This window comes from Budorcas taxicolor, chromosome 1, assembly GCF_023091745.1.
Source record: "Budorcas taxicolor isolate Tak-1 chromosome 1, Takin1.1, whole genome shotgun sequence".
Classification (NCBI taxonomy): Eukaryota; Metazoa; Chordata; class Mammalia; order Artiodactyla; family Bovidae; genus Budorcas; species Budorcas taxicolor.
The window spans coordinates 27975159-27990847 of NC_068910.1; the positions used below are offsets into that span (position 1 = coordinate 27975159).

The window sequence follows — 15689 nt, forward strand, 5'->3', positions numbered from 1 at the left end:
ATATTATCTATTTTCTTTCAAGAATGGAAACATCTGACTGCAAACTATTTTCTTATCTATTAAAATACAAATATTTTCTAGAATATGGATAGATAATTTTTAATGACAAACAGCAAAATATAGCAACCAATATCCAATAGGTATTCTGCCACTTAGTGGAGTTTTTCAAGAAAGTAATTGGTATACTTTCTCAATTTATAGATGTAGTAGAAAATCTAAACATATAATAAAACAAACTCATTTATGAATATCAGCTATTAATTTGTGGATAAAGAACATTATATGGTAATATACAGTCAACGACTTAAATATTAAATAGCTGCTGTTATTTTTAAATTAAACTAAAAACACCATAAAATTTTAAGTTGAATTGATTTTATTAATGTTAATAAGGATTAAGAAAAGAGAATGTTTAATATTATAAAATTATAAAGTAAAGGAATTTTATCTCAATCTTTTCTCCACTGAAGGATTTTTTCCCTCTTCATTAATGGATACCATAAAAGAACAATTTCATAATTCCTAAACTTCTGGTTTCAAAAACTTGATAGAATTTTGTAACTTGTGTTTCCCGTATTTTCTAATTCTGTAAATTTCCTATTGCTATCAATTTTGTCATTCTGTCAACCCCTGAATATTAATAATAATTTTTAAAAAAGAAAAGCTATTTTACTGCTTTTTACCACTAAAATATAGAAAATGAATTTTATGAATTTGGCTCACACTGAAAGAATATTTATTAATGCTACAAATCAGAGATCCAATGACAGAAATACTGTGTTGAATCCAAAAAGAACAAAAATGAGGTCACTTGAATTGCCCTGAAAAGCATTCCACAATCTTCAGCATGGCTTACTTGTAGCTATACTCTAAAGTTCTAGTGTTTAAACTGTAACTAAAAACTAAGTGAGAGTTCTTATTATCAAGTAAAGGCATCTAAATGACTTTACAAGTAATAAAATCTATCAAAATATTTCACAAGTCTAAAACACAGCTGAGAAGGAATAGCTATTTTTTCAGCTATTCTACACTGTTTTTGATTCTAAAGGTCCAAGAAAAAAATTAAATGATAAATTGCAGAAAACTGCAAAATGTCAAACTTAACTCCTATAATTTCTCTATTTTGTTATGAATATTATTATGAATGTCAACATTTACTTTTAATGTGCCAAAAATAAGACTTTACAAAATGTGAACAATTAAAAAGAAAATTACATTAGTAATTTTATTTCTTTTGATTCATTTTATAGGGTGCTAAAACAATACCTCTTTAAAACCACTAAAATGTTAATGAAGTTATCACAAAATCTTTTTAAGTAGATTTTTCCACTATTCAATTATGCCTAGATAACTTTGAATAGCTACTGCTTTCTCCAAATAGGTACCAAAGTTTGTACAGACTTAATTGTGAAATCTGACTGAATTAAAACTTGAGATCACAAAAATTTTTAAGTTTTAATTATTTACCTTTTAAACTTCAGATTTTTTTTAAAAGAAAAAAAATTAGTTCAAAATTTTAATAACTGCAGATTTAGTAATATTTTTACTTGAAAACAATGTCCATTTTCATGAATCGCAATTAAGATATATTGAAGATTTAATGTGAAAGATTTCAAAGTGTCAATGTTACTATAACTCTTTAAATGTTCTCAATATATACAAAAACATACAAATTATAGATACAATTAGTTATATATCTACAATACAACATATGAACCATTCTCCTTCTCTAACCATACTGATATGAGGATCAAGTAATAAATCTCTGTGCTATTCAAGGCAAAAAAAAAAGACCTTTTAAAAAATAAATCTTTTAAAGAATAGTTTTAAAAATAAAGTTCAAATATTGCACAAAATAATTTAACTGGAAATATTACTATATACTATAAAAGAATTTTTTCAATTTTTTAACACTACAGTAAATTCCACCTTCTAATTCTATAAAAGAATTTATTGGATGTCTGCACGTAGATATTAAATGTTTACATTCAGCTTGATGGGAATGTAATTTGCAGAAGTTAACTGAGTCTTTGTCTTAAAAGTTCATCTATTTGAGTCTTATACATATTTTTTACATCTTCAAGATCTAATCGAAGTTCTTCTGCCTCTTCTGCTTTTTCTCCATACATCTGCAGAATAGTGTTGTATCTTTGATCCAAATCCTATAAAATATATGTTTATAACTTTTAAATAATGGTACAGAAAATCTTTAATATTATATTTATATTATCATAAATAAGCCACCAGTAAAGACATTACAATCTAAATATAAGTATATAGTCATCTCTCATAAAAATTAAACTTGCACTTTAGTCTGTTAGAATAAAAGACTAAAAAAACAAATACTAGACTAGATAGCTATTAATCTTAACATATCTCTTCACTAAATGTACAACTGTAGATTTAGTAGCTTAATCTGTCTTTTCTCCCATTAATTTCAGCACATTTGATGCAATTTAAGTGTATGATTCCCAGTAGTTTTATCTGGCATTTACCCCAAAAGAAAATATATTCTCATATATAGGTTAACAGCAATTGGCAATCCAAATATGCTAATTGTGAGGATACATTTAACACTAATCAATAAAATATTACTCAGATCATGCAAAAGTTCAGGATTATTAAAGCCTTGGCCAAATGAAATCTAGTTATTTTCCTATGCTGGGACTAAACATAATTGTGAAAAATCACTGTGCATGTAAACTGAAAATAAGAGTGAAGGATACTTACCCTTAGCTGCATTCGAAGTTTGGGTATCTCCTTCACTTTCTCTTCAAGTTCATCATTTTGATTTGTTAATTTAACTAGCTCTTCAGCCATTATGGAGCGTGTTTTTTCTAGATTGCCAATTTCTAGCTGAGGCACATTACCAGAGAGTGATTTAAATCAAATATATCTTGTTTAATAATCCCATTAATATAAACATATATAATGTGCTAATTTTTAAGAAATAGATATGTGAATATATAACCAAGAACAAGCTCTTTCTTAAATAAAAGGAAATAGTGGCACAAAAAGGGTTTCAACTTTCCTCAGAGGTGTATCATTCACAGGATTTAGATTTACTATGAGAAAGAAAGAACTAAAGAAAATTTAATAATCTGTTTGTAACATGCAACTCTATATTTTTCTCTAATCTAAGGAAATAGCAATATATTTCAGTTATTCTGTGGTTTAGTCCCTAGACTGTGTCCAACTCTTGCGACCCCATGGACCGTAGCCTGCCAGGCTTCTCTGTCCATAAGGTTCTCCAGGCAAGACTACTGGAGTGGGTTGCCATCTCCTTCTCCAGGGGATCTTCCCGACCCAGCGATCAAACCAGGGTCTTCTGTAGTGCAGGCAGATTCTTTACCGACTGAGCTACCAGGGAAGCAAAAACTAACTTTAATGTAGTGCCAACTGTGTAGGTCATATTGGTAAGAACTTATCAACTACCAAAGAAGTTTGTTTGCACCCTCAAGCATTACACAGGGCTACATAAACATAAAAGGTATTAAGATCATGCTGATCTATTTTCTTCGGATTCAAGGACAACTTCTTTAATAAGAGTTACATTTTCAGCTAACTAAAATCATAAAATAAGAACAGAAAAGTTCTCCTTTTGAGTGTATCAAGTTTAGCAATGAAAACAGGTAAGTAAAACATTTTAACATTTCCCATCACATTAAGTTTATGAAAAGCAAGATGAGATAAGAGGATGTCCCACTCACACTCTTTCCTTTTTGTATAGCAGGTTACAGTTCTAATCTCTCTCATCACCTTTGTTCTTTCCTCACAGTGGGTGCTGGAGTAACTTATCTACGAGGTGAATCTGGGAAGAATTAAATGGCTATGCTCAGCTCAGCAACTTAACTTTTGTCATGTCTGGAAAAAGCTGCCTGCAAGGAGCTCTCTGCTTCTAGATGCCTCTAAGTCTTACTGAGGCAGGCTACCTATCACATGTGGGGAGGCTTACTCTAGCCTATCATTTTCTGTGACAGTCTCCCAAATTCTGGCACTCAGCAGACCCATCTGACTTTCATTCTTGGCTAATTTCTCCAACCAGCCTTTATTTTTAATATATATGATTTATTTGGGGCTTTATAGGCCACTATCACTTTATTTCTCAATTTGCTCAAAAAGCAGGTGGAAATGAAGGATGCAACTTACTGGGCCTCAAAATTTCATTTACTTGTATAGCACATTTCATTTTTACAATACCTGTAAATGAGAAATTTCTCCTTCCCTTAGCTTCAACTGAGACTGTAGATTTTCAATAATGCTTGATCCCGCTCCCATCCTTACAGCATCATAAAGATTGCTTCCATTTGCTGACATAGACATTGGTCCAAATGAGTGATCATGAGGCTCATCCTATGTTAAAGAAAGTACATACAGTTATTTAGCTACTATAGACTATGCACAAGGTTCAAACAAAATGGTTTGGTCAGTTCTTGCTTTAAATTGTCTATGATTTTCTTAAAGGCAGAAAATTTTCTCTATTTCCCCAGTGCAATTAGCACTCCCTTACAAAAATGCAGATAAATTGTTCATAGAATGGCAAGGTCATCGTGAGAGCCAAACTACTATCCTGCACACTCTCTTTATTATTATTCAACTTAAGAATGCATACAAAAAATAAAACATCACCTGAGACAGAAAAGATGTCTGTAGGCCTGCCATATCAACTCCACTTATCGAACTTGAACGTGATATTGTAGGAGTGCTAGAAACAGAAAACGGTTTCCGCTCCTTAGGGTGTAAAGAAAAAAAAATTAAATTCAGATTAAAAGGTAAAATGTTAAATAAAAAAGCAAGAAACTTTCCTAGGATCAATGACAACAAAGATTCATTCTAATTTCCTCATAAAATGGTTACAGATATGATTTCTGAAGTCTTATCAAAAGCACAATTATTTAGTAATTTAAAAGTATAGACAAAGTTGATCAAATCATCACAGGACTCATTTATATTCTACAATATAATTTGGTTTATGTTTAATGAAATGTGAATGTTTTTAACAGAGCAATTATATGAACTGTTTCATATTATATAACATATCACCAATTAAACATATTTCTCTAGAATAAGATTACCAAGATTTACAAACTGTAACGTTTCTGGCTTATCCATTTTATTTTTACTGTATTTTAGACCAAATAAATTTAGAAGGTAGTCTCAATGTACATATAGGTGGTTTTAACATATTATGCTAATTACTGAGTATACTCCTTTAAATACAGGAAACTCCCGTTAGAAAAATTACCTTCATTAACCAGAAACAAAGTGAACAAACCAGTTTCACGCCCAGGTGCCTATGGGCCAAATGAGGTGCATCAGTATCAGTGAGAGACCACAAAATTCATTTAAAAAGGGACAAGACATTCCATAATTCATCTCCTAGAAATCACAGATCTCTTTGTATAAACTCAAGTCACTTTGGATCCACTCTGAGGAGAACACTGATTATACTACTAGAATTCATCACTATACTGACTTTAAATGTTAAGAAATGGTATTTATAAAGTTTAGCTTGAATTACAAAACAATGACTAATCCCAAGAACTACTAACTGGTTACATCAAAAAAGAAAATAACAAAATTTAATACCTTTTCTTTTACTGCTTCTTGAGTGAAAATTGCTTTCTTCCTCTCTTGTTCAACTTTCATTTTCTCCATTTCTAACTGACTAGTCAACAGTGTCTAATGGAGAGAGACAGTCAGGTTATTTCTGTGAATCTAAGTCATCATAAGTCAATCTCCAAATTAGGAATATAAGGTATACAGTCTTATCTGTTCTACCACTAAAGACCCAAGTACCAAAAGCAGAAACATCACCCATTTCGTGTTGTCATCTCATTAACTTGCTACCATTCCCAACCATTCTCTAATGGAAGCTCTAAGAGGTAAGTGAACACTAATAGAAATACCTTTTCTTTCCTTGTCTCTTCAAGTGTTCTTACATATTCATCTTTTAGGTTTTCTAATTCAACCTGGTACCTATTAAGCCAAAGGGAATTAAACAAAAAAAGATGACAGTACCGACTATTAAAAACATACTACTATATTACGTCTAGTTACATACTTAGTAGTCATTTTTATTATCAGCTTGATTTTCCAACTGTATTTTCCAGATTACCTGGGTTTTATTCAGAAGCTAAACTACCATGTCTGTGTATTTTTTGGTTCTTTGGGTTAAGATTTCATTTAAAAAGAGACTTCCTAAATAGAATTTCGAATACCACCATTCCATAATATTAATACGTTCAGATTCTACAAAAGCATTATGGAGTTCTACGAAAATGTCTGCAAAAGTTCATATTCTTTAGTTTATAAATCATTTTTCCCTGACTACTTTTTTTAAAAAGTAAAACTTCCAAAGAACTCTCAGGATAAAACCCGTCCTCACAGCCTTAATTAACTTCACACAGATAGATGTTACAGCTTGTGATTTCCAAAGAGCCCAGACGTTTATTTAGAAAGAGGAACAATGCTTAAACCCTTGTCATACACAAATAACTCCAGTGTGTGGTCTTCAACTACTTTGTGGTCACAGACTCCTTCAAAAAAATCTGATTAAAGCAATGAATCTTTTCCCTAGAAAATGCAAATACATTCAGAACATGCCACACATGTTCAAGAGACTATATAAGGTTCAGTGAATCCTAAACCTAACTTGGTTCCACATCCTAATTAGTAATGACTCTGACATTAAACACTAAAAGTATGTATTTCCAGCTCTCAGTGCGATGAAGTTAAAAACCAACAGCATATTTTTTAAGAGCTTTAAAATGTCAAGAAACTATCAAGAATAACACTCAAGAAACATGCTCACCTATTATTTTCATCCTCTAGTTTTCTTAGCCTAATTTTTTCTGATTCTAGCTGAGCCTGAAATCTACTATTTTCTTGTCTTAAGAGAGAATTTTGTGACTCCATGGAAGACATTTGAATTTTGTTAGCAAGAAGTTCTTCTGTGGCCGCACGTTCTCTCTCAACTGCAGCTGCCAACAAGGTCTGGGATTCACCTGATGGTAGGATAAGTAAGAAATTTCGATCATATATACATATATTCAAGAGGCCAAGATAATAATACCAAACAGATTCTGACTTCAAACTTCTAATGATGCAAATAGCCACACTTAAAACTGTTTAAATATTCACTGAGTAAGGCAGACTTGCCTACAGAGACAAATTTTACAAATCTTAATTTTTAGGTGCTTTACCATTTTTTTCACCAATATATTTTAATTTGAAAGTGGAGTCATGTATCAGCAGAGTAGTGAATCAACAGTGCTGGATCAACTGGACAGTCAAAGGCAAAAAAAAAATAACCTCAAACTAATCTTCACAACATATATGAAAATTAACTCAAATGGATTACATACTTAAAAGTAAAATAAAATATACTGAGGGGAGGGGCAAAACAGGTGAAGGGGATTAAGAGGTACCAACTACCAAGTATAAAACAGGTAAGCTGCAAGGATGTAATGTACAGCACAGGGAATACAGCCAATATTTCATCAAACTTAATATGAAGTCTGATCTATAAAAATGTCAAATTACTATTGTATACCTGAAACTAATAGAATACTGTAAGTCAATTATATTTCAATTTTTTTTTTTAATCATAAAATTTTTAGGAAAAAAATCAAAGAAATCTTCAGGATCCAAGGATAGGCAAAGAGTACTTTGGTTTAACACAAAACCATGAGCCATAAAGAGAAAAACTGATAAATCAGACTTCCTCAAAATTTTAAACTTTGGCTCAATGTGAAAAAAATGAAAAGACAGGCTACATACTTGGAGGAAATAAATACAAACCATATTATCTAAGACTAGTATCTAGATTACATAAAGAAGCCTCAAAACTCACTAGTTAAAGTATAAATGGTCCAATTAGAAAATGGGCAACAGACAGTTTACTGACGAGGATGTACTAATGGAAAATAAGCATATAAAATGTCATTCACCATCTTTCATGAGGAAAATGTGAATTAAAATCATAATAAGGCATCATTACACCCCTGTCTGAATGACTAAAAGAAAAAACAGGGGCAAAAACCAAAAGAAAATGCTGGCTAGGATGTAAAGAAACTAGATTACTCTCATAGACAGCCACTTTGGAAAACAGTTTGGCATTTGCTTAAAAAACTAGGCACACAACTAGACATACAACCTAGAAATTGCACACATGGGCATATATCCAGAGAAATGAGAACTTAAGTTCACACTAAAACCTGTACACAAATGTTCATTACAGCTTGATCTGCACAGTCAAAATCTAGATACAGCCCTGACAGCCTTTGTTAGGTAGATGGTCAAACAAGATGTGCTATATATAAACACAGAAAAAATACTCAGCAGTAAAGACTAAATCTCTAATATACACAAGAACTTGCATGAATCTTCAGGGAATTATACTGAGCAAAAAAAGTCCATTCCCAAAATGTCACATATTATACAATTCTATTTATATAACATTTTGAAATTCCAAAAGTTTAGAAATAGAGGATTAATGATTGCCAGAAATTTGGGTCTGGGAGGGAAGGCCAAGAGGGTGGTAGTACAGTTTTAAAGGGCAAAATGAGGGGTCTTTGTGGTGTTTGAACTATTCAATATCTTGACTGTAGTGACAGATACATGAACCTACACGTGGTCAACTTGTATAAAACTTAATACACACATAGCCTTAAACACACATACATAGACAAGAGAGTACCAGTATTCTGGGCAAATCAGAATAAAATCAGAAGGTTGTTTCAATGTCAATACCTTGGTTGTGATATTCTACTACAATTTTGCAAAACATTAAAATTTGAGTATTGGGGAAAGTGTGCAAGGGACCATTCCATATCACTTCTGCATATACTATAACTATGTATGAATCTAGTTATCTCAATTGAAAATTTCAACTTAAAAAACAAAAGACTAGTGGATAAAATTTTGAGATTTAACCAAGGCAAAAATTTTCCTATTTTCCCCCACTAAAGTAGACCCAGTCATATCTCTGTTTTACATTATATATTCTTTTCTATACTGTATCTATGCTCTTATTTATAGCATTATAAAGTATGTTCGTCCTGTGGCTTTGCCTGCACTGTAGCACGATACCATACACACTCTCAGGTAAAAGCCACAGAAATAACGGCTTCTAGCTTCAATTTTATTGCTAAATAAGTATTTGTTTTAGAAGGTGTCATTTTCAGAGATCTCATACTTCATAACAAATCAGTCTCAAAAAGCTGTCCAACATAAATGACAGACCTAAATTTTATATCTAGAAATTAAACAGTAGATGAAGGTCCATCTGTTTAGGGATTTTTCTTTTTAAGCAGATGAATCTATTTCAGACAAAATCTTACATGAAACTACAAGGAAAAAAAAAAAAAGGTAGTCAAAGGAGGCACTACTTTCATTAAAGAGGCCTGGAGGAAGCCCAGCACGTTACTTATCGAGCTTCCCTCTCACCATGACAGCCAGCACTAAGACATACAAGAGATCTACTGAACACTGTTTCAAACCCACTAATCTAGCTCACCCCTCATGATTTTACAGGGCATAGTCCAAAGAAGGTAAATGACTTGCTCCAGAGTGTTTGGCTGGATGACTGAAAACAAACCATAAAACCTATGACTCCAAATGTTTTGACACCCATTCACGTCGGCTCTTATCACTACACCATGATGTCTCTCAAATTAACAGTTAATTTTAGGCATAGAAAAGAAACAGGAATTTTTCACCATTTGCTAGCTTCTGGGATATCTAATATATACATATTCTACATTTTTGTGCTTGAATAAGTATCTTGGAAAAAAAATTTTCTTTTTATTAACAGCACAGGGTATTTTTGTAAAGAAGCAAAATATGGAATCTTAAGACTTCATAACATCTGTCTACCAGAATCTGAACTTGATTTAACTTAGACTTATCTCTGCTCTTGGAATCCCACCACTGATTGGAATCATATCTGATCTCTATCTCCTACACTACCGCCAACAAGCTAAAACAAGGTCAGATTTAGCAATGGACAAGGAAACAATAGACTGCAAAAGTTTGTAAAAATGAGCAAAAGAATGACAAGAAAGTATTTTAGACAGTACCTGACACATTATGTAAGGCATGGTTTGAAAAGAGTCAATTAAGATATTAGAAAATAAATGTAAGAGAGGAGAAGAGGTCAAAATCTACAAGTGAGACACAAAATAAAACCATCAGATTCAGTGAATTTCAATTTCATGCCATTACCCTAATTCTAAAACAGGACGAAGGGCTTAAGAACTGCATTGAGCTTAAGAACTAAAGCAGTTACCAAGTCTATCAGAAAGATTCTTCTCTAACTTCTCCCATGATGACGTCTGGGACCCTAGAGTTGCTTGCAAATTTTCTATCTGTCGAAGCAATGGTCTTGTTGTTGATGAAACACTTTGACTCAGTTCTTGGTTTCGATTCTCTGCTTCCTGGAGTCTCTGAATTATGACATTCTTAAGTCATTATTACTGACAGCAGTAAAAACACTAAAAATGCTAGCAAACAAACTTTATGAGAGATTTTGGGAAAAAATTATTTGTTTTCTATTACTTTCTAACTATTCAATCCTTAAGTTATAGTTAAGCTGCATAATGGAGTAACTAAGTTTATGCTTCTTTTCAAAGCATTTCTATGTAATGACAGCCTTTGATTACCTTAAGGTAATAAAGAGTATCATCCAAACTTCTTAGTAGTTGCCTTCTCTCTAAATATTTCTAAGTATTTATAAAAACAGGAAGATCAATATGAGTGGAATTTTCTCCCCCTTCTCCTGCACAACTTCACTGACTGAAATCAACAGAGTAGTAGCATAAAAATTAGGCATTGCTTTCTGCCCCATAGTAATCAAAGACTGAAAATAATTAATCAATCAGCCATTACAAATGAAAAAAAACAATATACTACATATCTATCATGATAAAATTACTTTCTAGAAAACAAAATTAGTTTTTTTCTTATAAATTTTTGAAGTGCCCACTCTGATTTTATTCACATAAACCACATAAAAATACAGAAAATGAAGAGTATGGCAGAAATCTTCTCAACTTGAAGAACATTGTCCAATTAAGTCATTTATTATTTTTAGAAAAACACATCTCAAGATTTGTATTTTAGGGAAACTCTGACAAGTACCTGCTGGAGTTCACTGATCTCATGGCGTAAATAATCCTCTTTTCTGGCAGCTGTTTGCTCTGCACGTTGCAGTGCCAGCCTAAGGTCCCCCACCTGTAAGAAGAGAACCAACACACTATCACAACCAGTGTCAAGTATTATCTATAACTTCCTGCTATTATCTTTTGTGTTGACTTATGATTCATATATAATATACTATGCTATCCAGTGAGCATTTACATACAATTATCACCTATCTCATTCTTCAGGCAATCCCTGAACCACATGTACTCAATATGTACTTATGAAAGCACAATAGGTGTACACACATACACACACATACACACATGAGCATATACATACATACAAGGTCCAGACACTGACATACAATATAGGAGGAAACACAGTGCATCCATAAATGTTTGCAGTGTAAGGCAGAATGTGATAGGAACTATATGAGCTATAAAAACTGGCTGCTATATTCACACACAGCTGCACAGGTTGTAAACCTGCTATAGCCTTTTCAGAAAGCATTATGGCAACATATTGAAAGAATCATCAAACTTTTTACATTCTTTCATCTGATCATCCTAGTCCTGAGAATTCACTCTATAGAAACAGATCTATAAACATACAAAAATATTCTCTACACTGTCAGCTAAACTAACAAAAACAAAACAAGAAATACTGCAAATACCCATTAGCAGTAATTTATTTTTGCCAATGTTGATACAACATGAATATGCCCAATAAAAATTAATATGACCACAAAAAACATGCATAAATGTATAATTTAATCTTAAATGAAAAAAACTACAACATAATATGAAAAAAGTGTGAAACTGTTAGTCACTCAGTCATGTCCAACTCTGCAACCCCATGGACTATATAGCTCGCCAGGCTCCTTTGTCCATGGAATTCTCCAGGCAAGAATACTGGAGTGGGGCCATTCTCTTCTCCAGAGGATCTTCCCAACCCAGGGATCAAACCCACATCTCCTGCACTGCATGTAGATGCTTTACCATCTGAGCCACCAGGGAAGCTCATATCAAATTATAAAAAAATATGTATATAGAGATAAGGACAAGAAATTAATACACAAACTGACAGTACTTGTAAAAGGTGATATTTGAATGGTAACCCCATGCACTCTTTATCTCAATTTTCTCAATTTTTCTTTATTGTCCCAATGTATTTTTAATTTAAAATATTAATATTTTATCTATCCCAGTGAGGGAGCAGCAGAAACACAAGGGGTATATGGAACATGGTGTGATCTACAACAGCAAAATATTGGAAACAACCCCAATATACATTAATAGGAACTGACTGAATGGTATAGTCACAGAATGATAAACTATAAAACTGTAAAAAGAAATTTAAAAAAAAATTCTATGCTGTATCATGAAATGATCACCAGGATGTTTTATTAAGTACATAGAGCAATCTATAAAACAGCATATTAACAAATAGAAAGCTGTATTTTATGTAGAAAGGATGTGTGCTCAATCACTCATTCATGTTAGACTCTTTGCAACCCCATAGATTGTAGCCACCAGGGTCCTCTGTCCATGGAATTTTCCAGGCAAGAACACTGGAGTGGGCTGCCATTTCCTTCTCCAGTAAACTATACATTATGTAGAAAAGATGAAAGAGATACAAATAAACATGTGTAAAGTGTATGTGTATATACACACATTGAGGAGGAATATAAATAAATGTAGATATGGAATTTATTGCATTTACAAATAGAAACACTGAAAAAAAAAAAACCTAATTGTAATAAAATAGCTATTTATAGGCAAAGAAAGGGAATGGGGAGGGACTAATTTGGAAGCAAATGTTACCCTAGTATATTTTGCTATGTAGCTTTCACTTTGGAATGATGTAAATGTTTTACATATTTATGTAAAATTAAATAAAAAATGCAATGAGATCAGTGAGAAAAGAATAGTCTTTTCATCAAGTAGTGCTGGACAATTTGATATTCACATGCAAAAGACCTAAATGTGAGAACTAAGACTATAAAAATCATAGAAAGAAATAGGTGAAAATCTGTGTGATCTTGAATTAGGCAAGAGGTTCTTAAATATGATATCAAAAGCACAAGGAACAAAACAAAAAATAAGTAAGTTGGACTTCATCAAAATTAAAAAACTTTTTTGTATCAAAGGACACGCTGAAGAAAGTGAAAGACAACATAGAAAGTGGGAGAAAAATATTTACAAATTCCACATTTGATAAAGGTCTAGTATGCAGAATCAGAGAAAGCAATGGCACCCCACTCCAGTACTCTTGCCTGGAAAATCCCATGGGCAGAGGAGCCTGGTAGGCTGTAGTCCATGGGGTCGCTAAGAGTCGGACACGACTGAGTGACTTCACTTTCACTTTTCACTTTCATGCACTGGAGAAGGAAATGGCAACCCACTCCAGTGTTCTTGCCTGGAGAATCCCAGGGATGGGGGAGCCTGGTGGGCTGCCATCTATGGGGCTGCACAGAGTCGGACACAACTGAAGCGACTTAGCAGCAGCAGCAGCAGTATGCAGAATATATAAGGAACTCTTACAAATGAACAATAAAAATGATAATATAAAAATGGGCAGAGGATTTAAATATTTGAATAAATTTCTCCAAAGGAGATACAGAAATCCAATAATCACATAAAAAGATGCTCAACATTATTAATAATTAAGGGAATATAAATCAATACCATAACAGATACCATATAACACCCCTAAAAGGGCTACAGTGAAAAAAAAAAAAAAAAGACAATGAGAAACACTGGCAAGAATGTTGAGAAATTGAAACCCCCATATATATGGCTGGTGGGAATGTAAAATGGTTCAGCCACTGTGGAGAAGTCTGGTTGTTCCTGAAAAAGTTCAATGTAAGATTAGCATATGACCCAAGGGTATATATCTAAGAGAATTTAAAACATATGGTCACACAGAAATTTGTAAATTAATGTTTAGAGCAGCATTATTCATAATAACCTAAAAGTGTAAAAACTCCTGGGTATATATCTAGAGGAAGTGAAAACACTAATTTGGAAAGATACACACCCTCCAATGTTTATAGCAGCATTGTTTACAATATCCAAGATATGGAAGCAAATAACTATCCATCAATAGATGAACAGATAAAAAGGTGTGATACATATATAGCTGAAATACTACTCAGCCATAAAAAAGACTGGAATTTTGTCATGTGCAGCAACAGGGATGGTGTGTATTATGATTAGTGAAATAAGTCAGAGAACAAATACTGTATAATATCACTTATATGCGAAATCTAAAAAAACAAAACTAGTGAATATAACAAAAATGAAACAGACTCACGAATTTTAAGAACAAGCTGGTGATTACCAGAGGGAACAGAAAACAAGGGAGGGGAAAATCAGAAGTACAAGACTAAAAGGTACTGCTGCTGCTGCTAAGTCGCTTGTCGTGTCCGACTCTGTGCGACCCCATAGACGGCAGCCCACCAGGCTCCCCCGTCCCTGGGATTCTCTAGGCAAGAACACTGGAGTGGGTTGCCATTTCCTTCTCCAATGCATGAAAGTGAAAAGTGAAAGTGAAGTCTCTCAGTCGTGTCCGACTCTTTGCTACTCCATGGACTGCAGCCTACCAAGCTCCCCCCATCCATGGGATTCTCCAGGCAAGAGTACTGGAGTGGGGTCCCATTGCATTTTCCGTAAAAGGTACTACTACATATAAAATAAATAAGCTACATGATATATTGTACAGCAAGGGAAATATAGCCAGTATTTGATAATAACTAAAAATGGAATGTAACCTTTAAAAAAATGTGAATCACTATGACATACACCTGAAATTTATATAATATTATAAAATAACTATACTTCAATAAAATAAATAAAATTTAAAAGTGTAAATAACCCAAATATCTATCAATTGATGATTTTATAAGACAAAGCCTGACAAATGTTGGTTTTACTCCTTCATTTGAAGTCCATGGATTCCCATAGATGCTATGAATGAGCTCAGGAGTTAAACAGATTCTCCGGAAATTATATGCAATGTTTAGTATTTATCTGCATACATGCATTCTTTTGGTTAAGAATGTCCCTAGTTTTCATAGCACTCTCAAATAAGTTTGAAATTCATAAAAATAATAAGCAATACTGGTTTAATGTAAGCATCACTTTAACAGTTTAAAAAACACACAATTAATTAAATTTGGCACAATCTAGTATTCTTAGAAAAGTGTCCAATAAGATTATAAAGGAAATGCAACACATATGCCACTATATAAGGTTTTATTCAAATTAACTAATGGATTCTTTATTTTGCAGAAGCACAAAGATTTTTAAAGACTAATTATCATCCAATGCTTACTTGAATTGCTAATGTTTCCTGCTGCTGACGGGATTCTTCTTGGGCCTTCTCCAGTGCTGCAGAAAGTTCTTCTTTAGCTCTCATTTCACGACTTAGAGCAGCTTCCTGGGCCTCACTATCCTTTGCAGCATTGGCTTTGTGGAGATCAGTAAGTTCTCTTAAAAATAGATAATTTTTAATTTAAAATAATATACACTTAATTACATGAC

The 15689-nt window shown here is 32.9% G+C and overlaps 1 protein-coding gene across 1 annotated transcript in view; it reads right to left on the minus strand.

Moving 5' to 3' along the window:
* Positions 1 to 2018: 2018 nt before the first annotated feature.
* TMF1 (TATA element modulatory factor 1) overlaps positions 2019 to 15689 on the minus strand; it is a 32319-nt gene continuing 18648 nt past the window's right edge. The window contains exons 8-17 of the mRNA XM_052646683.1: positions 15481 to 15637; positions 11143 to 11235; positions 10292 to 10448; positions 6815 to 7007; positions 5910 to 5979; positions 5590 to 5682; positions 4630 to 4731; positions 4201 to 4353; positions 2731 to 2856; positions 2019 to 2162 (exon numbers count right to left, since the gene is read on the minus strand). Coding sequence (XP_052502643.1) covers positions 2019 to 2162; positions 2731 to 2856; positions 4201 to 4353; positions 4630 to 4731; positions 5590 to 5682; positions 5910 to 5979; positions 6815 to 7007; positions 10292 to 10448; positions 11143 to 11235; positions 15481 to 15637 — 1288 coding nt within the window. The remainder of the gene's footprint in view (positions 2163 to 2730; positions 2857 to 4200; positions 4354 to 4629; positions 4732 to 5589; positions 5683 to 5909; positions 5980 to 6814; positions 7008 to 10291; positions 10449 to 11142; positions 11236 to 15480; positions 15638 to 15689) is intronic.